Raw genomic sequence first — 25899 nt, forward strand, 5'->3', positions numbered from 1 at the left:
CACCTTCTTTCTCCTTATTCTGTGGGCAAGTGACCTGATACAGTTCTTGCGCTCCTGTGAGAGGTAAACCTTGCAAAGATGTGAGTCTATAATTGCTCCTAGGTGAAGGAGGCGAGTTGAAGGTGTTGTGTGACTCTTCTTGAAATTCATGGCAAATCCGTGTTCCTGAAGAGTATTGATTGTTAGTTGAACGTCTGATTGGGCGGAACGGAAAGAACTGGATTGGATAATTATATCGTCCAGGTAATATTGCCCATGCACTGCCAATATCTTTGTGAATACCTGAGGGGCCGATGAAAGCCCGAAGGGTAGAGCTCTGTACTGATAATGCCGATGCGCATAACAAAATTGGAGGAATCTGCGGTGTTGAGGGAAGATAGGGACGTGGAGGTACACCTCTGTCAGGTCTGTAGAAGAGAGGAAATCCCCTTTTCTGATACTGGCCAGAATGGATTTGAGGGACTGCATCTTGAACCTCCTGTAAGTTAGGAAGTAATTTAGTCCCTTTAAATCCAATATGGCCCTCCAACCCCCTCCCCCCCGAGGCCTTGGGGACCACGAACAGAATGGAATAAAATCCCCGTCCTCTCTGTTCCCGAGGTACTAGTTCTATGGCTTCTATTTCTAACAGATGGGATATGGCCATGGATACCAACTCAGCCTTGTTTGTGTTTCTTGAGGTGGAACACTGAATAAAGCGGTCTGGAGGGGTGGTTATGAATTCTAAAGTGAGACTGTATCTTATGGTCTCCCTTACCCAAGAGTCGCTGGTAGTAAGCTCCCAAGTGTCACTGAACAGTGCTAAGCAACTGCCTATGGGAGGGTCCACCTTGGCGTCACTTGGACCACCTGTAAGGGTGACTCCCGGACCCTCGAAAGGGATGCTTAGATTGGAACTGACCCTTGGTTCCTGGATTTTGGCGGTCCTGCTGTTGATCCTATCTGGGGGAGAAGGATTGGGAACCTCTGGTCCATTCCCAAAGCTGCCCAGCCCAAAAGGGCTGCCTCCACTCCCAGGAACCTCTGGCACTAAAGGCCTGCCTGCGGAATTCGTGCTGTGACCTTTTATCCAGCCTCTTAGAGGGGTGCGTGAGGACCTTGTGCTTACCCTTCCCCTCTATAAGGTATGGTTCTAGGATAGTGCCGAACAGCTTTGTACTGCTGTACGTGTCTGTTGAGAGGCGCCATTTGGATTTTAAATCAGCCCTCCACTGTTTCAACCACAGCAATCCGCGGGATGAAACAGTGGCTGCAATAGCTCTTGCAGAATACCTGGCAGAATGAAGGGATGCATCTGCCATATATTCTGAAGCAGCAAGTAATTTCCCTAACGTCTGGTGGGCACGCACCTGATCAGGAGAAATCAGGGCCTGCAGCTCGCGAAGCCACATAATGGACGCCCTTGCAAAAAAGGACGAAGACGTTGCCGCCTTCATCACCCATGCCGAGGCCTGGTGAGCTCTACGGAGAGAAAATTCAAACCTCTTGTCCTCCGCCTTTAGGACTTCAGCCATATCTCCCAGAATTGTGGATGTGGAGAACAACGATGTGAGAGGAGTATCTACAGTAGGCACCTCTAGAAGAGAAGCAAATGAAGATGAAACATTAAACAACTTCTTTTCTGTACTATTGGGAGAAGGCAAAGTGGCCAAGGAGGAGCACTGTTTCTCCACAGTGGTGCGGAAGACGCTTGGACAAGGAATTTGTCTTTCTTCCACCACTTTCTCTGCAAACAAGGGATTAGATTCTTGTGCAGTGGAGGTAGATGGTTTAAGCTCCTGTTCAGCAGCCAATTTGGCTGTAGTACAAGCCTTCATAAGCAATGACCTGAACAGTGAAGGATCGAAAAGACCCGATGTTGGGGCCGTATCCGGTGCAGCCTCCTCATCCTCTGACATAGGAATGTCTGCAGTCTCCAGATCCACTGATTCCTCTTCCCCTAATTGAGAGGATGTCTCAGAATCACCAGCGCCAGTTAACAGGGCACGCCCTGTTTGAGATAAAGGTATGGGCAGAGGTGGTGGTATCTGAGGAGATCTTTGGCCCATGGATGAGGCCATGAACTGTCCAAAGGCATGATGCATGAACGCCTGGAACTGCTCTGACCATGCCTCCTGTTGCTCTAAATAACCAATTCCAGCTGCAGTGGAAGGGTATGCTACTTCAGGAACCTGTTGTGTGATGGAAGGAGGAAGAGGAGGAGGAAGGGGGAGGAGAGGGACCAACCTGTTCAGTTTCCTTCTGAGGAGACCATGCCCTAGGAGCATCATGAGAAGGCGCGAAACGAGGCCCGAATGGGGATGGGTCCAGTGAAACGGGGGGAACCACTTCAGCCTCACTGGACCTGAGCCTTTGAGCTCTGGAGAACTCCTTCTCCAGTGCCTGATGTCTCCTCGAGGCCCCTCGCTCAGCTGCTTTGGATGGCTCTATGTTCTTTGTCTTCGCTTTTTTCTTTTCCCCGCTTCCAAATCAGAAGATCTGCGCTTTTTTGTGTGGGGTTAACGTCAGAGCCTTGCAATGTCTGAGGAGTTGCACTGTCTGCCATCGCACACTGGATATTCCGGGCAGGAGATGTCCAGAAGGGGGAAAGTTAACACGCAGATGTGATTATCAGAGAGGGAAGTTCCCGCGCTCTGATGAACCACGATCACAAACAGCCAGACAGTTCCCTAAAACTGCCTGTCTAGGCCCTGCAGGCACAGTGCCGCGAGCTAACAGGAACAGGTGGACTCTAAATTAATTTTCCCTCCAAAGGAATACAGAAGTAATAGGATTATGAGGTAAGGATATGATCCTGAAATGTAAAATGGTGGCTGCACCCTTTGTACTGTTGTTCTCCTGAATAGGAGATAAACGTGCCAGGAGTGCTGGAAAAATCCCCCATAAAAACTTGTCTCAGCAGGCCAAGGTATCTAGATTGGGCACAATAATGTTAGAATGGCCCACGAGGAGCTTCAAAATGGCGACCACACCTGTTTTATGAAAAAACAATATGGCGGCTGAGAGCCTCTTTGCCCTCAAAATGGCGATGCCCCAGGGAGAACACCCCCAATCTATTGAGTCCCTCCGGAATGAAATGTTTGTGAAGGAATCCGTTCACGAAATCAAATTCTCCCCTTCTTTAAATGAATGCCAGATAACTTGCATTTCAGGCGCGCAGCCTCTGCTGCGATCCGGATCGTTCGCACCGGCAAATATCTTGTGGCCACGAGGTTGGAAAAATGTGGCTGTCCGTTTGAATCGTGCTCCCAGAAATCCCCGATGACAAAGAGCCTCCATTTCAGCGCTGAACAGCTGATAGGAGGCTAAATCCTTTGGCGATCCGGCGCAGTAAAAAAGCGGCCCGCAATGGGCCTGCAAGCCTTTTAGGAACCAAAAGGCACCTAAGCTGCCTTAGGCTCCCTTAAATAAATTTAAATTTAAATCTATTAATTCTCCTTAATTATATAATCAAAGAAATAACTCCAAATTACTGCTAATAATCAAATGAATATCTACTTTAACTAGCCTAACTGAGGAGCCAAGCAAATTTCGTCCTACTGAGCTGAGACTAAGTCAAAAACTGGGGAAGGCACCGCCCAAGGGAGGCGTTGCTAAAGTTCTGACTTAGTCTCATCTGAGCAGGAAGGCTGAGATTACCTACCGGTGGATGCTACATTCATCATGTTGGAGAATGGCGGCCGTCCACGTGTGAGCAATTGCAAGGCAGTCTGAAAGCACACTAAAGTTGGGAATAGCTGTGAAAACAATGATGATTTATATTTCCTCCCCCCCCCACAGCTTCCCCCTTGTTTGTTATGATTTGCCTGGATGAAAAATCCTGGGTAAATTCCCTGGAAAAATGGTCGTTTGAGCTAGCCAAAATGGCGGCCGCTGGCCATGCAGTGAGCCAGGGGTCCTGGTAATCTTCGGGTGAAGCCCAGCCAATTAGTGGTTAACCGTAGCTCCGCTATTTAAATTGGCCAGGAGAATCCCAGGGACAATTCAGTAGGTGGAAAAACCCTTTTCAGCCTCTTTGTGCTTGTAAATTAGAAGCTCTTTGAAGCAAACAGCCAGCTACTGGCACCAATATGGCGGCCGCTGATCGTGCAGCAGGCCAGGGAAGCCGGTGATCTTCGGGCCGAAGCCCAGCTGATCAGTGGCAATGTGAGGGGCTCCGCGGAGGTCCGCCAATCAAATAGAGCGATCGGCAGAGCCGCAGCTTGGCTGGCTGCGAAGAATTGCCTTGTGAGCTTAAATAGCTCAGAAGGCAAGAGAGGAGAGAAAGAAGGATTGGGAATTTTGCAAACAGTTAGAATAAAAGAAATAGGTAGGACAAACTACAAATTCTTAGGAAAGAGGATAATACATGGATAGGAAAAAACCTGACACGATCTGAGAGGGAACCAATGCATCCTGCTGGGTATAAGACTAAGTCGGAACTGGGGCAGCATGGCCCAGCGGGAGGCATGGCTAACTCTCAGACTTAGTCTATGGGGTAGAAGGGACTTCAGGAAATCCAATCCGTGGATTATCCATCCTCATGCTGGAGAATTATGTGACCACAGCAACAAATTCAATCACAATAGAGCTGGAAACTACCTTGCAGGTCTTCTAATCCAACCCCCTGCTCTAGCAGGAGACCATATTCCATTTGAGACAAGTGACTGTCCAGTCTCATCTTAAAAACCTCCAGTGATGAAGCACCTACAACTTCTGAAGGCAAGCTATTCCACTGGTTATTGACTGATGATAATGTCTTCCACTAACAAACAAGTCAGAATTGTTCTGAGATAAAACCATACTCAGAGTGTGACTATCAATAAACTTGATGACTAGAACAGGTCCATTGTTCCTACTGAGATCATGAATTGTAACATCATCTGATGGCAAAATGAAATCTTCCAGAACTCATAGTCCACAGCTAGCCCAGCAACTGAATCTGGTGACTCAGGTAGGGAAGATACTATGCAGAATAGAACAACGGTACAATAGTAATCCCAGCTGTTCTCCAAAGCCAAACTTCACTCAGAGTCTTACATCATCTTTAAATCCCACAGAGCTAACAAACCATCAGACTCATGAAGAATATATCTTATCACAAGAGTAGTATTAAAAATATTAAGATATTGTTAATGGCATATTGCCAGCATAATATTTTACTTTCAGGCTTTAATGGGCATATAGCCTCTTTCCCATCTCTTAAAAATTTGGGGAGGGGTAAGAAGAAAGATTGTATTTAAAGAACCACAGGACACTGATGGAATAAATGTTGAAGTTAGAGGTCACTGCTGATTTTGCTCCTTTGGTTACTTCACAGCATGTAACCTTTGTGGCCTTGAAGGGCTGCATGTGGTAATAGTCAGGTGATCCTCACAGGATCAGACTCTTTGACACTGCTGTCATGCAAGTGTCATCCCCATGTTTCCTCCCTTACTACAAGAGCCCTCTCTGGCAGCCCACCAAGCAGCTGACCAGCATGCCCAGAGGAAAATTAGTTAGGTCAGGCAAGATCCTGGAGAGTGCAAAGGAAATTAGCATTATACTTGCAGGCCTCCGACTAGTAAACTACTTTAACATTATGATTTACATTGCAGTAATATTCCCAAGAACTAAACTTCGAGTCATTGCTTCCAAACACCCTCAACGGGTTTATACAGATTTATCAATGTATATGATTGGAAAAGCATAATGAATTTAGTTACTTGTTCAAGGCTTAAACTTCTTTTGGCATATTTTCAGACCGCACATCACCCTTTGTTTTTTTAAAAATGGTATAATACAGTGGGGCAAAAGAGTATTTAGTCAGCTACCAATTGTGCAAGTTCTCCCACTTAAAAAGATGAGAGAGGCCTGTAATTGTCATCATAGGTAGACCTCAACTATGAGAGACAAAATGAGAAAACAAATCCAGACAATCACATTGTCTGATTTGGAAAGAATTTATTTGCAAATTATGGTGGAAAATAAGTATGTGGTCAATATCAAAAGTTCATCTCAATACTTTGTTATATATCCTTTGTTGGCAATGACAGAGGTCAAACGTTTTCTGTAAGTCTTCACAAGGTTGGCACACACTGTTGCTGGTATGTTGGCCCACTTCCTCCATGCAGATCTCCTCTAGAGCAGTGATGTTTTGGGGCTGTCGCTGGGCAACACGGACTTTCAACTCCCTCCAAAGGTTTTCTATGGGGTTGAGATCTGGAGACCCTGGCTAGGCCACTCCAGGACCTTGAAATGTTTCTTATGAAGCCATTCCTTCATTGCCCGGGTGGTGTGTTTGGGATCATTGTCATGCTGAAAGACCCAGCCACATTTCATTTTCAATGCCCTTGCTGATGGAAGGTTTGCACTCAAAATCTCACGATACATGGCTCCATTCATTCTTTCCTGTACACAGATCAGTCGTCCTGGTCCCTTTGCAGAGAAACAGCCCCAAAGCATGATGTTGCCACCCCCATGCTTCACAGTAGGTATGGTGTTCTTTGGATGCAACTCAGCATTCTCTCTCCTCCAAACACGACGAGTTGTGTTTCTACCAAACAGTTCTACTTTGGTTTCATCTGACCATAGGACATTCTCCCAATCCTCTTCTGGATCATCCAAATGCTCTCTAGCAAACTTCAGACGGGCCCGGACATGTGCTGGCTTAAGCAGGAGGACATGTCTGGCACTGCAGGATCTGAGTCCCTGGCGGCGTAGTGTGTTACTGATGGTTGCCTTTGTTACATTGGTCCCAGCTCTCTGCAGGTCATTCACTAGGTCCCCCTGTGTGGTTCTGGGATTTTTGCTCACCATTCTTGTGATCATGTTGACCCCATGGGGTGAGATCATGCGTGGAGCCCCAGATCGAGGGAGATTATCAGTGGTCTTGTACATCTTCCATTTTCTAATTATTACTCCCACATTGATTTCTTCACACCAAGCTGCTTGCCTATTGCAGATTCAGTCTTCCCAGCCTGGTGCAGGTCTACAATTTTGTTTCTGGTGTCCTTCGACAGCTCTTTGGTCTTCACCATAGTGGAGTTTGGAGTGTGACTGTTTGAGGTTGTGGACAGGTGTCTTTTATACTGATAACAAGTTCAAACAGGTGCCATTAATACAGGTAATGATTGGAGGACAGAGGAGCCTCTTAAAGAAGAAGTTACAGGTCTGTGAGAGCCAGAAATCTTGCTTGTTTGTAGGTGACCAAATACTTATTTTCCACCATAATTTGCAAATAAATTCTTTCCAAATCAGACAATGTGATTGTCTGGATTTGTTTTCTCATTTTGTCTCTCATAGTTGAGGTCTACCTATGATGACAATTACAGGCTTCTCTCATCTTTTTAAGTGGGAGAACTTGCACAATTGGTGGCTGACTAAATACTTTTTTGCCCCATTGTATGTTACAGATAGTCCTCAGCTTAAGGCCATAATTAAGTCTGGAATTATGGCTGTAAGTCATTGCAGTTGTAAATTGAGATGTCGTGAAACCAGACCCGATTTTCAAAAATTTTTTGCTGTGAATGTTAAGGAAAAAACGCAGTCATAAAGCAAATCTGTTTTCCCCAATGGGTGGTTTTTTTTACCAAACCTTAAGTCAGTGGTTCTCAACCTTTTTATATGGCGACCCCGGACATAAGCAGGTGGCGTGCATGCACGCCGCCGCCCCCATGCACCGCCCCTGTGCGGCGTGCATGCGCGGCTGCCCCTTGCGTCGCATGCATGCACAGCGGCGCCATGCGCAGCGCACATGCGCAGTGCCGCCCCATGCGCTGCCCCATGCGCAGTGCACATGCACGGCGGCGCCCTGACAAAAAAATGGCAGATCGCGTTGTTTGGCGACCCCCGTGAAATGGTCAATCGACCCCAAATGGGATCGCGACCCACAGGTTGAGAACCGCTGCCTTAAGTAAATGCTGCAAATCAGCAAAAAAAAAGTTGTAAATCAAGGTCATATAACCATGGGACATTACAAACAGCTATAAAGGTGAGTTTGTTGTCAAATGCCCAAAATGCAACCAATTACTGGGGGAGAGGTGCAGCCACTGTAACTTTGAAAATGGGTATAAGTAGCGCTGGGTAGATCTGTCAAGGATTGCCTGTATGTTTGATAACCTTTCACATGTCCATGTACATATTCATAATATACAACCATATTTTTATAATTCAGCTGAGAAGAGTCCATTATGGAGAACACAGTCTAGGATCATTCAGTGTCTGATAACTTGCAAAATCCAAACTGCCTTCCTTATTTTGTCCAAATAAGATTTTGTGCAGAAATTTCTGTCCTCTGAATCATGAAAATACCAATGGGGAGCAGCAGCTGTAACCCCCTAAAATCAAACACATTTATATTAAATCAAACTAAGTTCATATTAGAGAGTATTTTTTTTCAAATCGAGTATATTGTGATAATTTACAGAAAACTACTGATCATGTTTAAACACAACCATTTTATTAACAACTCTTGCTGTGAATCCATTCCTCTTAAGAGTGTCTTTTTTTTATAGAGGCAAATGTTACTTACTAATGAAGCCATTCATGGTAAAACATATTTTTTTAATGGCTAGTAAAAATGTTTGATGTTGACGAATGTATGTACTACAGTCCCAAATCAAAGCTATCTGTTAAGCTAATCGTTGGGATTTGGGGTGCTTTTCACGTTATGAATTATTCTAAACATCCCCATTAAAAAAGAGATGAAATATTATTATACAATTTGCTAATTTTTCCATCAATACCAGTTTAAACATTTTCTGAAGGCAATTGATAACATTAACTGCCTTTTCTTAACCAGGTTTGAAGATACCTCCCTAACACTCTTTTCAGTGACAATATAAATTATGCATTATACACAATGGCATTAACTCATGGTATTAAAATTCATCTAGAAACAAGATCTAATTCCAATCCAGCCTCCCAGTTACTTCATTTTTCCCTAGCAATCTGCAAATATGCATGTCCTTTTTCTCATAAATACATTAGCATAACCATTAATTAGGATGTCAGCAAGGGATTGATGTTAATCAGCCATGGCTGGAGCTCCTGTACATACATGTTTGAGGGGGGGGCAGGTGCAAGGCCATAGGAACCATACAGCTGAATTCCTATAAACCCCCCAAAGAAATTCTCCTCAGTGGGACTTGCAGGAGGAAGAACCCTATCAATAACAATGTCTAAATAGCATATGCAAATCTAATTACCACCTGACTCACTGGCATAAAAATAATTAGGAACTAATGTCTTCAAGAGGAAAGCACTTTAATTCAGCGCAGATTATTTTTAAAATACTGCACTGCTACAGGCATACAGAGCAAGCAGGTGATGTTGTTTTGTTAGAACAGCATGCCTTCGCTGTTCTAGCCATAAATCCAGCACCAAGGACTGGGCTGTTCATGAAACAGCCATAGCAAATCTCAAGCTCACAATTTCTTTCTGACTTCTATTCTTGTTTCATGCATCAAGAGAGGAGAGTTAGTGATAAGCCAGAAAGAAAACATGGTTTCAAAACCAGATCTGGCCAGATTCATGACTTCAAAGGAACTACAGCTGGTGTAAAAATGGAAGTCAAATTTGTTCTGGTTTTCAAAAGATGTATGCTAGATCTGTTATAAAAAAAACAAAAAACCACGGTGGATAAATGAATTGATCACACTTCCAATTAAACAATGTTGGAGGCAATCCACACGGGTCATTTTTCTACTATGCTCTGTTTCTTAACTTCCCCAGGAGGACCTGGTTGTCCCATGTGAGACACAGAATGCTAGACTAGATGACTATCTTATTGGTACAGGAAGATAATTTTCAACCTTTTTTTTTTGCATCCCTTGTGTACATGTATAATTTGCAAAACTCAATGTATTACATGTAATATTTTTTTTAGAAAAGGCAGCCGCCATTTCATCATCAATTCTCCATGCTGAGATCTATTCAAGATGTTTTCACTTCAAAATGTTAGTTCAGCTGCTTTCAGCAGCATCTTCTTTGCCCGAAGTAATGCACCTAGTGGCTTCCAAATGTGTTGAATTACTGGAGATTATAGGACTTGGAATGTTTAAAACCATTCTGAGATGGTACTATTTACATATTGTTCTTAATAATACTTATTACATACTATTTAGTATAAGTATTAAGTACACCTAATATTATAATTATAGTTAATAATACTATTAATATTTCCAAATGGAGTTTTTAACAGTGTAGGTATAGGTTAAGAGGATTTTTTCCCCTTGGTGTTCATCCTTTTGTATTTGTTTAAATTGAACTATGTTTTGTGTCCCTGGTTCATCCTTCACATGATTTAACATCATACTTCTGGGACTTATCACAATCAGTTTTGGTCTTCATCAGTCTGAATAATTTGATTCCGTCTGAAAAATTGGCTAGCTCACTGTCTCCCCTAAATTAAGATCATTTATGAACAGGTAAACAATCCATAAAAAAAAAATCAGCTTTGTTTATCCCATTACTACTATCTTTCCTGAAAAGTCTTTAATGAGGGATTTGGGCAAAGACTATTTTGGAAATTCCAGTGTTCAAGTGTTGACAGTGTCATTTCCATTCATATGCCTGTTGAGATTCATTTTCAGGATTTCCTCCTTTTTTAAAGATAGTGTTAAGTTGGCTACTCTTCTATCTCTAGCATGTGATCTTAGAAACAACATCTATTTTTGCTAGGAAGTCAACAATTTCACACTTCAGTTAAGAATTCTCAAAACTGCACACTCCTTTTTGTTCTCATCAGGAGAGGCATTCCACTTGTATACAGTACTTTTTCAAGACACTACTACAGAGTCATGTTGGCCTCTTCCTGGGTCTTTCCTGTATTGTGTAACAGATATATTGTTTGGGTATTCTGAAAAGATTTCACTCTCTTCACTTTCCTTTCAGTCTCTTTTGTCACTAGTCCTCTCATTTTTAAAAGTTTCCTTTTTTGTCATCATATGTGAATGCATCAGATACAGCATGGATGCAAAACATAATGGCATTATAGGTCACTCTAATCAGTCCTGTAACATTTATATTCTCATCAGAATGAGAACAGTAGCCATTGAGGATTAAATCTAATATTGCCTCTGCCCTGTTCAATTCCAGGAACCAACCAAATTTTACAGTATAGTCAGCTATGGAAGGATTTTTCAAACACCTAAGGGTTCCATGAGAATTTTGTAGAATTCTAATTTTATAGGGTTCTGTGAGAAACTGTGAGGGGGGGGGGAATGTTCAAAGATAGCCGGCAGCCACCATAGAAATTTTCCTAAGGAAATATTCCACCCATTAAATATTGATTTGCTGGTTAAACATTAACCTACTAAGTAATTGTAACATTCACGTTTTTAATTTTAAAAAAACCTGTAAACATTAATTTTGCATTTACATTAAACTTACATTTATTTTTACTTGTTGTACTTGCAATAAGTGAATAAATTTTCAGGGGAAATCCATTTTTGTGGATGGATGTTACTTAACATCATCAATAAATACCTCCTTACTTAACTTTTATTTATAAATTGTTTAAATAAATCACAAAAACACAAATTTTATTTTCTGCCTCTATAATTTTACCTCCTGATCAAGGATTCTGGAATTTAAAAACAAAACAAAACAGTTTCTGTAGCCCGAAATTTTTTTTGAAAACCCCTGAATTAGGATATCTAGAAGTTTTGGTTTATTTGTTGTGGCATGAGGACAAATGTACTGAATCGTCTAATATCACCAGTTCTCCTTTGTATGCTTCCCTAATTTCTTGTACCAGCTCAAGACTTCTCCTAATGTAATGCTCTCTCTTATTTGCTTGCAGACATTTCATTACCAGATTAGATAACTTCTTCAGGGCTAGAAAGAAATGGGATTTGTTCTTTATTTTTATATAGTAACTTGTCCTGTCAGTGTTGGCAGGGGTATTGTTTTCTGCCTTGGTAGTCACTTGATTAGGCTGTTTATTGCTTGATTGTTTGTCTGACTTGGTAGTCCCTTGATTAGGGTACTGATTAGGTTATACTGCTTGATTGTTTGTCTGCTGTTAATTCTGGTGTTCATCCCTGCTTACCTGGATGTTGATCGCTGGCAAGGGGGTACTCTGATCTTTCTGTTTCCCTTTTAGCTTTTTTATTGTCTCTTTTGAATGGTATGTAAACGTTCATCTCTATGTGCCTTTTGATTTATGTGAGTGCCAAGTTTCTGTGAATTCCCTAGCGTTTCTGGATGCATTTATTAAATTTATATTCCAACCATCTTGTAATCAAACAACTCTTTAGGATGCCCACAGTTTACCAGTTGAAACTTTGTTTGAACGCCCATGGGATCACCACTCTCAGGATGCATAGCAGAGAGTGTAATGCATCATCTCAAAACTATAGCACTCCAACACATGCAGCTCAAATACAGAGCCGGTATGTAGATGACACTTTTTTCATAATGAAAAAGGAACAACATACTACCCTTCCCGGGTATCCTCGTCAGCAGAGGGAATGGTTGCAAATTAGAAATTAGAAACAAGTCTATAGAAAAACCACACGTACTAACCAAGTACTCCACTGCCAAGGTGACAAACCCACCTCTACAGAAGAGAAGCTTCGTAAGAATATTATTTAGACAAGCGCAAACATACTGCAGCAACCCAGAACACCAAAAAAAGGAAATATCTTCTAATAAAGAAAAGGTAAAGGTTTCCCTTGCCTAGTTGTGTCCAACTATAGGGGGCAGTGCTCATCTCCATTTTTTAGCCAAAGGAACCAGAGTTGTCCAAAGACATTTCCGTGGTCATGTGAGACGCACAGAATGCTGCTACCCTCTCACCAAAGTGGTACCTATTTATCTATTCCCATTTGCATGCTTTTCAACTGCTTGGTGAGCAGAAGATGGAGCAAGTAATAGGATTCAGCCCATCATGCAGCACTTGAGTCTCGAAGCCGGGCTATCAGCTTTCCAGTTGACACTCAGCATCTTTAACCACTGAGCCGCCGCGTACCCCAGTTCTAATAAAATGGTCAAAAAGTGCCCAATCACTTAATCCACTTCAGCATAACTAACACAATCCGTGAAAAGCATAACACTGCCATAAAAACCAAAAATATCTTGGAAACAACCAGCAGGCACCACCACAGAACATGAACCAACTAAAACCCTCCAAAACATTTTAAGTAAACCAAAATAGCCTAGAAAGAAAAATCAGGAGTCATCTATAACACAATATAAGGACTGTCACAGCCACTACATAGGACAGACAGAACACTAGCAGAGTGCTTCTATGAAGTAGCTGTCAGGAGACACAATAAAAGCTCCTTAATTTCACAATACATGGAAAGATTTAACAATAGTTTCAACTGGAAAACTGTGAACATCCTAGATCAAGCTAAATCCAGAAATGCTAGGGAATTCCTGGAAATTTAGCACTAAGACAAATCAGCCACCGAGAGATAAACAGCATCTACACAACAGATTTCATTTCCATACACAGGTAATCCTTGTCTTACAACAGTTCATTTAGTGAACTGAAGGCACACAGCAAAAAAAAAAAGTGACTTATGATCATTTTTCACACTTAGAACCATTGCAGCATTACATTATCAAAATTCAGACACTTGGCAATTGATTGCTGCAGTGTCCTGGGGTCATGTAATCATCTTTTGCAAACTTCTGACAAAGTCAATGGGGAAACCAGATTGGTTTAACAATCATGTTACTAATTTAACAACTGCAGTGATTCAGTTAACAGCTATGGCAAGCAAGGTTATAAAATGGGGCAAAATTCATTTAGTAAACATCCCATTTAGCAACAAAAAAACTGGGCTCAATTGTGGTTGTACGTCGAAGACTACCAGTGGTTCATACAGAAGTCAAGTGACTGCTGTGTAAAAAGATGTAAAGATCCTCCTAACAGCAGAGAGACCACCATATATTTTTTGATGATAGTTGTGGCTACTGCACAGTAAATGAAGGTTCCTTGCTTACCATGTATTCATAACTTGCTGGGGCTTGTAGCCATTTACTCTTTCTTTGTTTCTCCCTGTTCTGCAACTAGATAAACAAACTATAAATGATTCCCTAAAATATGAACAATAGTTTAAATTGGGTATAGACCATTTGATACCATCCTAATTGTTTGATTTTTTCAAGTCCCATGTGTGACATTATCTAAGATAGCAAAGGAGTAGCAATTTGTAGTACAAATTGTTTGAAAAGCATTAGGCTTGCCAACCCTTCTTTAGACAGGAAGGTATTTCTTCCTTCAGTGTATTCTTCACATATTCTTGCTTTGAATCATTCTCAACTCAAGAGGTGTGGTGGCGCAGTGGTTAGAATGCAGTATTGCAGGCTAATTCTGCTGATTGCCAATTACCAGCAGTTTAACAATTCAATTCCTACTGGCTGAAGGTTGACTCCGCCTTCCATCCTTCCAAGGTCAATAAAATGAAGACCCAGATTGTTAGGAGCAATATGCTGATTCTGTAAATCCCTTAGAGAGGGCTATGAAGCACAATGAAGCGGTATTTAAATCTAAGAGCTATTGCTATTTTAATTGAGTATGTTTTTATTTTTTGTTTCTTTAGCTACAGATAGTTTACTGTTGCTGCTTGTTTATTTGGTGTGTTATTTCAATTATATGTTTTTAAAAGTAAAATTGATTTTGCATTTTATTTTTTTTATTGTTAGCCAAAAATATTTTTTTAAATAGTCAGGTACCAACACTCTGAATAAAAATATGCTTTTGAACTGTTACTCTCTTGTCTCCCAAACATATTCATGTATCAATAAATAAGAACATTCACTTAATACTAGTCTTCTCAAGTTTTCCATGGCCTACAAGTAATTAATTCATAGAAGAAAGCTGCTAAGGCTTTTAAATAGTTTACAAAACCATGTATTTTGGTTAAAACAAATTAAAAGATGCTTACTTATTCAACCCAGATTATGACTGCAGTTACTGATCTATTACACAACTTGAAATGCAATCACACTTTTATTAGAACATCGAGAAAGAACATTTGGAAACTGTAATTAATCTACTTTCCAGTTTCACCCCAGATTTATTAATAGAATATGAGTAAACATGATTTCACCATATAGAATACTACAGAACAAATCCTTTAAAATCCTCCATTACCCCTTTCAAGGAACAAAGAGTTAAATGTGAGAATAAGTATAGTTGCGGGGTGTTTTCTAATGCCACTTTGATCTAGGTGTAGTTAAACAAGTCTTGCACAAGAATAAACTCTGAATTCATAAAGTGCCTGGAAATCAAAAGGAACAAAGAACTATAGAAGCATTTCTTTTCCATATGCCTTTATCTCAATACATCCAAAATACTAATAATACCACAGGCATGGCTTGTAATGTATTATATTTCTAGATGAACCAAGGAAAAGTATAATTATAGGACAGCTATATCAAGAATTGCAATCTGACAAAAAAGAATTTCCACAGTGGAAATAGTAGCAATGTATATTATATCCTACTTGTAGCACACAGGCTTCTGAAACTGACTCTCTGAGTTCAGTATCACAAAATGTTCCCAAACATTCCAACTGTTTGAGGAATGAACATTAACAGAATGTTCATAGTACAGTTTCTATAAGTGAAAAGAATGTGTATGCTTGGCTGGTTAGTGGAAAATCGCCAAAGTCCAACAGTCACATTTGTCTGCTGAAACCAAACATTAGAAACATCTCTAGAATATCAAGGTTTAGCTAAAATACAGATAAGAATGCACAGCTAGTATGTTAAGAGTACAAGTCAAGGAAGGTAGCATGTATAGAAGGTCATCAGCAATGAACAGTGTCAGGCAAACTGATACAATATTTTCTGCAGAAAATGAAAATATAGCTCAAAGAAGAGAATGCAATAGAACCTGGCACCAAATATATACTGTCTGACAGAAGTATCAAAAAGGAATTGAAAAATTATATTGCTAATAATATCAATTATATTTACTGATATAAACATCAGTTCAGCCATGGATATGCCTTACCTAAATAATTACTTCTGATTTCTTACAGTCATCTTATTCCTTAGCAGAAATACCATGAATTGAAAGCTAAAATTAGTGATGTACATTACTGAAATTATGATTTTGTCATCTTTCAACTTCATAAAACGATGTTAAGAAAAACCTTGTTTTTTCCAAAAAGATGTTCAGATCTATCTGATACCAAATGGTATCCTTTTTTTTGAGATATTGCTATATTTAAAACATGTAAAATGAAACATTAATTACAATAAAAAACTAAGCCACATTATGAGACAAAATGATCACATAATTTTAGCAGTTCCAAGTTTCCTGTTTCTAGATATTCCCATGACTGGCTAAATATTTGCCTTTGTTTTCAACAATACTATCAAGCTTGACTGCTAAAAATAGCTAAGTATTATAACTGCATTTGCTCTATAGTCAGCATTGCACTAGGAATACAAGACTGAAAATTGTTCTTATTTTAAAAGCCAAAGGATAAAATCATACCATTTTATTTAAGCACATAACATAAAGGATTGTGAAAAATATCATCCAGTAACTATTTAGAAATCCTACTGAGTTCCACAGTGACCCCAAAACTGTGGCTTCATAAGCTGCTTAGAATGCAAAATGAAGACAAGAAAATGTTTTCTGGTTTTGTTAACTGAAACTTTCAAATCACTAATGAGAAAGCTGTGCTCAATGTTAAATTCCATTCCCATGCATGGCTTTAAGTTCTAAATTATTCACTTGAAATTAACAAAACATGTTTTAATTTTCATGAGCCAATACATTTATCAACATATCCATGTGAAGTGGACTGACAAAGCCTTATCTTACTGATACCAATGCAAATGAATAGGTTTGACAAATATTTTTTAAATCCAATGAGTGGAACTCATTTTGAAATCTAATAAAACATCTTGTAACTTTTTATACAGTAGAGAATTTATTACACACTCCTAATTTTCAACCACATTATTCATGTAATTGTAACACAGAGAAGATCAGCATAAGGAAGAAAGGAAGAGGTATAGAATTGCTTCTTCAAGCCATAGGCAAAGATTTACCAGTAAAATGGGGACTTTCTCTTGTGACCTCCCATGTTCTTGCATTTCACCTTTAGCTGAGTGCAATAAAACCTCAAAAGGTTGCCTTCTATCTTGAATGGGACAGTTTTTCATTGTTACAAATCAGCATAGGAGTCACCATCCAATATCTAGAGCAGCGGTTCTCAACCTGTGGGTTGGGACCCCATTTGGAGTCGAACGACCATTTCAGGGGGATCGCCAAACAACGCAGTCCGCCATTTTTTTCCCTTTTCCTTAGCTTTCCTTTTGAAAGCCAATAGAATAGACTCTCTTGAATAGAGTCTAATTCTATTGGCTTTCAAAAGCCAATAGGAATTGTCCAGGCTGTCTCTGCCGTGCTGAGCCCACCAAAAGTCCCATTCTGCAAACGGTGCTGCAAGTTGTCTGCAGCGAAGGCAAGCTGTCTGGAAGTTTCCACCCCTCCCTGCTGAGCAACTACTAAAAATGTAAGTAAAAGAGGGCCAGGGGTGGGAGGTGGGAGGTGGGAGGCCAACGGGTGCAGGGAGGGTTGCTGGCGCGCGTGGGGCCCGGCAGGTGCCTTACCTCCCTTGGGCTGGGCCAGCTGGTGGCCAAGCCGGTGGTCGGCCTGCACCTTCTCTGCCGCTTGCCAGCTACGCCTCGGCCGGCGTAGGGGACGGCACCACGCATGCATGGCGCTCCTGGGTAGGGAAAGTCCTCGACTTATGACTGGTTGGGTAGTCCTCAACTTATGACCGGTTGGGGGCCGCGGCATTAAAAAGGTTGAGAACCACTGATCTAGAGGGTGCATGTATGTTCCACAATTCTTATATCACAAATAAAATATATAAAGCCCCCGAATTTAGAGCTACAAATACATACTAAGACACAAAATACACAATGGAATGTGTTACATTGGGAATAAGAGTAGAAGAAAACTATATTGCATTACCTCCCCAACCTATGTTAACAGACTCCTATTATAACCTCAAAGCTAAAACAGTATCTGCTGCAAACATTTAAATCAAACAAAGAGCTTTGAATTTTCCAGATGCTTCAGAGTATTTTAAAAAAAAGCCACTTAGGTGACTTTGGGCCAGTCACATACTCACAGTCCAACCTACCTCACAGGGTTGTCATTGTGGGGAAAATAGGAGGAGGAGGAGGAGGCTGTGTTAGATATATTTGTCGCCTTGTGTTATTTGTAAAAATAATAAAGGCAGGATACAAATCAATAAAAAATCTACTCTTCTCCCAATGGCTCATTTCGATCAGACAGAGGCTGAGGTAAGTTTACATCCATAACAATGTTGCTCCATTAAAAAGGGGAGGAGGAAATTAAAGTTGTGGAAAGCACAGGAGAACCACACGTGATGGATGTTTGCATTAAAACAAAAAGCCTCCTCTGGATGCAACCAATTTTATACTGTTAACACCATTGGATAAAACAGACAAGATAAAACCTGCTTGCAAGACATAGTGTTCTCAGTATTATCTCACAACTAAGAAGCAATAAATCCACAAATTGCAAAGAACAAAACATTACTGGTGCAAACCTATTGGGTAATAAGTTATTTGGCAGCTTTCACACACATTTTCTCCCTTGTCCTTGTATACTGAGCACATCTCAAAACATATGAACATGTATCTTCTGATCCCTGGCATAAACAAGTTTAACTGTAATCCAAAAATGCAAGGATAAACTAGCTATAATAATACATATAAAAAAAAACCTTCAGTGCTGATGCAGCAGTATGGATCGAGTAAAGGCATACAACAGAAAGTAACTGAAATAGCTTTACAACTGAAGTATTTGTACTAATATTCTATTCAGATCTTAACACCCAAAGATTACCTAGGCTGAAAGAGGAAGTAAGGTTCAGTGAACCATTAGGCAGATACTTGCTAAATGTCAAATACCCTAATTAAACACTTACACAGCAACAAAAATACAGCCCTGAACTATATAAATGTATATTCTCTTTGAAAAACTAGGCTAGCTGCAATGAGTAGAACAGCCTTCCCCAACTCAACCACCTTTCATTTATTTATGGATTATAACTTTTAACATTTCCCAGCAGTTTTCTAGGACACTGACTGCGTTAATTTAGGTGAGATATTAAAATAGGTTGCAAGACTAATGCTCAAGCCATCAACTCAAGGAATTGAAACCTAGAGCGTATCAACATTGAGAAGAACTTGAATAAAAGATGGAAATGGCAGGGAAGAAGAAACAAAAAATGTTTGCAGCTGGAATGTGCACTCTTATTTTGAAGTGAGCCCCAAAGTTCCTTTTTTCATAGTAGTATGTCCTGTCCATGCCTAATATTTGCAGCAAAGCAAAACTGATGTGCCAATGGAATAGGTAAGAAATCAGAGAGGAATAACTCTGAGTAAGAAATCAGAGCAGAAATCAGAATTTTGCAATAACTTGAATCCTAACAGTTTTAACCTAGCACTGAAAATGTATAAATATTTACAATATGTGCGATGTCTGCTTTGAAAAGGGAATGTTGCTGCAAGGTACAAATATTTATACTGAAGATGTCGACTCAAATAAATGGCCCTTTCGGTTGGGTTTTACTGTCCAGCCATTCATTTTCCACATGCAATCAAACATTTTCTTTCTATTAACATGGAAGATTGCAGTCTTCTAGCTATCACTGAAGAAAAGATTGCCAGGAATTATCTTAGCTGAAGTTTAGTTCCATCTCATCCAAATATATCCAACCTTACTGACATTGTAGGCATAAATGTCAGATGAAAGGCAGGCTCTATATGAATCCACTTCTTACATTTTAGATAATTATACCAGATGTACTCACAAATAATTAAAAATACTGGTATACATCTTGGTGGACACTCTAGCAATCCATCTCCAAATCAAATCTAAACAATAGGCCACAGTTATTACAGCTTTATGAAAGCAGTAATGGCATGAATGCTTCCTCAAAGACATTTGTAACTCTCCATTTGAATTCTTATTTTAGCACAGATCCAAAGGAAAGAAATATGAGCAATTTTCAGAATTTGTGAAGTTTCTCAGCTCACAATGACAAGGACTACATTACAGTAGTGATTAATAGCTCCTGTAATGAATTATAAACAAATGATTGCTTTTCACTATCTCGCTTAAATTAAAATGCACAAACACAGAAACAACCGAAATGCACTTGCCATTTAAAGATTTAATGTGGTCAAGTATTTTGATGCTACCAAAGAATACTAGCATTAGGTACTTTTCTTTTGACAAAATACTGCATGGTCTTTGATAGAAACAGAAAATGTTTTCAAGTAGAGGAAGAATTCACAAATTAAAGGCACAGGTTTGGGCAAGAATATTCTTTCCAGGTGTTATTTTGCTGCCTAGTCTTGGAATTAAGGCTAATACTGTTCAACATCAATTCTCTTTCCTTCACAGAGTTTTTAAATATTCAGTAAGAGTTACATATAAACATGAAATAATAAGAAAAAAACTACTTTAGTGGATAAGGTTCATGAAACCTATCATATAAGACAGAAATAACATGCATACATACTAATTCTAAAAAATAATTTTCAAGGGCCAAAGACCACAGGGACATAATACTAAAACAATAACATTAAAGGGAATAATGAGGATGGGGTTTGGGGCCTTTTGTCGGAAGTGAGGTTCTTTTGGGGAGGGGCTATTTATAATATTTTTAGATGTATTAAGAATTCTGGAGATAAAATGCACCTATATTCACTTCCCTGTAAAAAGCATAGTATAATTGCTGTGCTGTAATTAAATTTTTGCCTCCAACTGTTTTTGTTACTTCCTTAGAGGTTCACATAGTATAGAGAACAGGGATTAACAATTTTAGCAGCATTTTTCAGTATTTATGAATAACAATACGAAGGAGCACACTTGATTATTATCTCACTTTTCCCCCAAGAATTCATCCACTTCTATATTGGTAATACAAAAATCCATCAAGCACAAAATTACATTACAGCTTGAGAATACAAAGACATTGGAATTCCAAAATAAATCATGCACAGTAATATGATAAAGTTGACAAAACAACTGAATTCAGACAAAATATACAAATGTGGTATATTTATCTAAACCAGCTGTATTCAAGCCAGCTCATAGTCATCAGTTATTGATTGTGGCTACTCTAGAACTACAGTCTGAATTATGATTTATATTAAGTGTGAAATTAAAGACCACTTCCAAATCACAACTAAAGCCAAGTAACAATTATCTGATAATAACATGTAAACCACGGCTGGCATAATTCAGTTTCATGTTGCATTTGAATTCAGTTCCATTCATCTGATTTTTAATACTATTGTACCTTATCAAGCTTTCAGATGTAAGGGGCTAGAGTTTCTTGGTCTGAAAAAAAACCCCTATTTCACCCTGATATTTGAACGCCAAATACAAATATGACAAACTACAGTTTATCTCCAAACTAGGAATGGAAATCAAAGTATGAAATCCAGTTCAAGGCAGGACAAACTATTCTGTACAATCAACTGAAACAAACCTGCAAAATATTTTAATATATATTTGTTAATTGCATATTTAATGTTTAAATATTCATTACATTATTTCACTTGATGAAAGAATCTGGAACAGGAATTATTAGAAGCAATGTTGGCATTTCTAAATTACATTCCTGCTCTAAATATTCTAAGATATTTGATATTTTGCAACATTTGAAAGTACTTTTCTGATATTAAATACACCGAATATTTGCTTACTTAAAAATCCACTCATAATGCTGGAGTAAACTATTACTGATAATGTTGCTATCATTAAACTTTACTTCTAAGAGATCTCTGAAGCATAATGTTAAGAGTATTTTTAAGAAGTAGTTTATCAATCATTCTAAAACAAAATATTTTCCAAGGTATTCTTTGTTCTCCAGTACTTCATATATTTCTGTTTTCTTCTTATTATTTCAATGTTTTCAAAAGCAGCAGCTTCTTGTGTCTCAATGGTTTCCACTTCCCTCCCCAGTCTTTTACATATGTAGTGTAATCATGTGATGATGCTTGTACAAATACTCAGATGAGCAGTTATTGCCATGATTAAAACAGTTGTCATGATATTTGAACCAATTCTTAGAGGACTAAAATAGACAGACTCTACTGTCCTTAGAAGGTAGTAGAAGACAAGTGTCAGTAAAATAACACAACAGATCTCAAACTGGCTTACTACTTTAAGGAAAATGGGATTATATGCCAACACAACAGAAGCTTGTGCCATTAACTGGCACAGTTAACAGAATGGTTAATGACAAAAGAGCTATTCACTCTTCAGTCTTCCACGGGACACCAAGTACTATATGCATGGAGAAGCAAGCAAGATTGCATTATTTGGGTATTCAGGGGAATAATCTATATGGATAATCTAAGTCAGAAAAAAGAGCCTATTTGCATAAAGCAAAGTGCATGAACACACACAAGGTTTCCTGATACTCATTCAATTGGAAGACATCAAGAAGTATATTCAAAACTCTTATGACCATTTGGACAGACTCCAGATTCACACCCATTTCTGACTCCATAAGTACTGTAAGAATACATATATGGAAGAGTTGGAAGTCAAACAGCAGTTAGAATATAGTATTATTGATTTTAGCAGGTGTTTATATCTGAAGGTAGTTAAAAACTATTTTTCCTCCTAAGAAACAAAAATTCTGAATTTTCTTGCACTATTCCACTGACTGAACAGTCCACCAAAGGATTGGCATTCTCATCTAGCCAATAGAAACAGAACCACAAAAGGATTAAAGGAAGCATTTTTGCATTTGGTGATAAGCTCATGCCTTCTCCAATGTCGAGTATACAAATTTCACAGATGGTAAATGAAGAAACCAAAGTGTGAAGTGAATTAATGATTATCACAATTCAGAGTTGAAGGCGAGAGCTGAGAGTTCAAGGCAACAAGACAAGTAAAGATCTAGAAAGGGAGCATAATTGTTTTTTATCTGTGGTTTTAATTGTGTTGCGCTGATCAGAAGCCTTCATAAATTTTACTGACATCAGGACATCATGCAAATGAGCTTTTTTTTTTTGTAAAAATGAGGCATTATTCACTGTCACAATATAGTTTGGTTTTAACTAAGCATACAGTAGGAACCCAATTATGGTATTATCCAAGGTAACCAATGTGTCTATAGAAAAACCTTATTTTACACCTGCTGAGCTTTTTGCTTATCTAAACATATACTAATATAGTATTACTACTAAAATTTAATTAAGAAATGGGACGCCGATGTACTGTAACAGAAAGCAACACATTATAGAATCACCTTGATTTCCAAAAAAATATGTTTGTGAGCCAAACATTTGGTTTGTGTAGTATTGCTCCTCAAAAACAGAGAGAATCAGAAGCACCCTGCTACAAAACTTTTAAGATTCCAGAAAATGAGCTTTTTTGAAACTATGTCCTACGATAACTATTTTATCAATGGGCAAGTTGCTCCTCCATAGCATTCACAATGTTTTCCAAAATTTAAATGTGCCCACCAATCCCAAAATGATTAGAAAACCTGTAGCTTAATACAATTAGCAAACCCAGCCACTTAGCATGTTTAATATCAAGGCACCCATTATAGCAACTGCCTAGAAACCTAGATCTGACCAACAGTAGCAGATTGTTAAGAGTGCATTTATAGTCTTCATTTGTGATTGACACAGGCTTAAAATTCTTTCCCTCCTCCTTTCTCCTCTCCTAATTTCAGCAAGAGACCAAGGAATACTGAAATCTTTATTTAACCTACAGTAAATTCTATGATGCTTGTAAATTCCCCACTTATTTATTTCTTGTTATGTTTTTCTTTTCTTTTTTTTTTCTTTTCTCTTTGTTTAATTTTTCAAACATTCTTAATAAAAAGGTAATTTAAAAAATCCCACAATTCTTTTCAGGGCATCAGCTTTATTATAAAAACAAACAGTGAACTGTATGCAATTGGCAGAGAATATTTCAGTATAGGAAACAAGTTCTACTTAGAAAAATATTCAGGGAATCAAGAATGCTTATGAATCAAGAATCCTTATGTATCAGGTAAGGCTAATGATACTTAAAAATAAGGGTGATCTAAAACTTCCTGGAATTTCTTGTATGTCAGAATTATCTGGAGAACATAGTTTCCTCATACTTCTGGTGACACGAGATGCAGAAATCTTCACTACTTGCAATAGAGCAGAACGAGTCAGAGGCTCACCAGAATAGTGTAGGAGTTGAAAAAGAACATCTGGTTCCTGCTCTCCAATCAGCATTATCAGGCAAAAATGTCCCCTTTATCGGTAGTACTGAATAATTGACCTTTAATCCTACAGATACCTATACATAAAACTCAGATTCTAAAAGATTACCCTCTGAGATATTAAAATTGGCTGGTCTTTAATGCAAACAAATTCTTGCTTTTGTTGGTTATCTTTTGCAGTAAAACTCTCCAAACAAATGTTAAATCAGTTTAAGAATTTCCTCTGAATAGGCACAATTCTACATATTTTCATGCAAAAGTAGGGCTTCGTATCTACTTAAATGTGGCTACAACTGTGGAATTTCTGCTTTGAGCAAGGGTACACTACCTATAAAAATGACAGTTAACCTATCAATCTCCTTATCTTGATAAGTTGATAATCTTGCATTTTTATTTTTTTCCTATTTTCTTAAAATGCTTTAACAATTACGAGTGTTAAGAGCCACTAAGACTTTATGTCCCCAACCTAGAGGTGTTATTATACTATCCATACTGATGAAATTATTTTCAGAAGTGAGCAAAAAAATCCTAGACAAAATTAAAATAATATTGAAGAAAGGACAGCACTTGCTTCTTCATTCTGAGATAACTATAAGTCTTTGCCTCTGCTTACTATTGGTTCCACAGTTGTCATATTCAAGATTGCTTTCACAAACTCTGTTCCCACAATCCTGGCACATTCTATCAATTTAGTCACATATTTTTTTTCTCTGCTTCAAGATCACTCATTCCAATGTTCTTTCTAGATATTGGCTCTCCCTTTTCCCACTGTAAATCTGCCCAGATCTGATGTCACTGCTTCCTCTTTTTATTCCCTGAATCATGCAAAGTTTTCTTCTGGATCATCCCAATTCAGTGTTTCTCAATTTGGGCAACTTTAAGATATATGAACTTCAGCTCTCAGAATTCTGGTTAGGGAATTCTGGGAGTTGAAGCCCACTTATCTTAAAGTTACCACAGTTGAGAAACACTGTTCCAATTACTCAATTCCTACTCTAAACCTTCTTTAAAAATTTAGAAATAATATGGTGCACCCTCCCCCTTTCCTACGTTTACATTTTGTGTGGTTGGATATGCTGTATATGAAAGCAGGCCTAATGGCTGACCATCTGTGTTGCCCATGTACTTCTCAAGAGACACAAGAGCATTCTGGAAGAAATCAATGGCAGCAGAAGTTCAAAGTTTTTGTAAGAACTCCCAATCATTTGTTTTAATTTTAAAAATTAGTTTTAATAATGTAAATGCCAAGATGGCACAGCACAGAGCAGTATTCAGGTGCAATGATGTTGATGTGCATACATGGCCTACCCCGGTTACAGAACCTCCATATTCAAAAGCAGTATATCAAAACATAATGCAAGCAGTTATTTTAAGTAAGCATTCAGCATTTTCATGGGGCACACACAGAATCATGTGGTTGGCCACCATGAGAAAAAGGATGCTTTATAGCCCTCTCTAAGCGATTTACTGAGTCAGCATATTGCTCCCAACAATCTTTGCCCTCATTTTACCAACCTCGGAAGGATGGAAAGCTGAGTCAACCTTGAGCCAGTGAGAATCGAACTGCCAAAATGCTGGCAATCGGCAGTCAGCAGAATTAGCCTACAATACTGCATTCTAACCACTGTGCCACCACGGCTCTAGACTACTTTTGATTTGATCCAGAAGACTTCTTATACATGTGTATGGG

At 38.9% G+C, this 25899-nt stretch overlaps 2 protein-coding genes across 7 annotated transcripts in view; one reads left to right on the forward strand and one right to left on the reverse strand.

The window, feature by feature from the left end:
* The window catches only part of ZNF516 (zinc finger protein 516), a 139383-nt gene that overhangs the window by 106697 nt on the left and 6787 nt on the right, over positions 1-25899 (reverse strand). The window lies entirely within an intron of this gene.
* ZNF236 (zinc finger protein 236) overlaps positions 24117-25899 on the forward strand; it is a 143820-nt gene continuing 142037 nt past the window's right edge. The window contains 1 exon segment of the mRNA XM_039334422.1: positions 24117-24249. Coding sequence (XP_039190356.1) covers positions 24117-24249 — 133 coding nt within the window.

This window comes from Crotalus tigris, unplaced genomic scaffold (genome assembly GCF_016545835.1).
Source record: "Crotalus tigris isolate CLP2741 ecotype Arizona unplaced genomic scaffold, ASM1654583v1 scf7180000017630.2799268, whole genome shotgun sequence".
Classification (NCBI taxonomy): domain Eukaryota; kingdom Metazoa; phylum Chordata; class Lepidosauria; order Squamata; family Viperidae; genus Crotalus; species Crotalus tigris.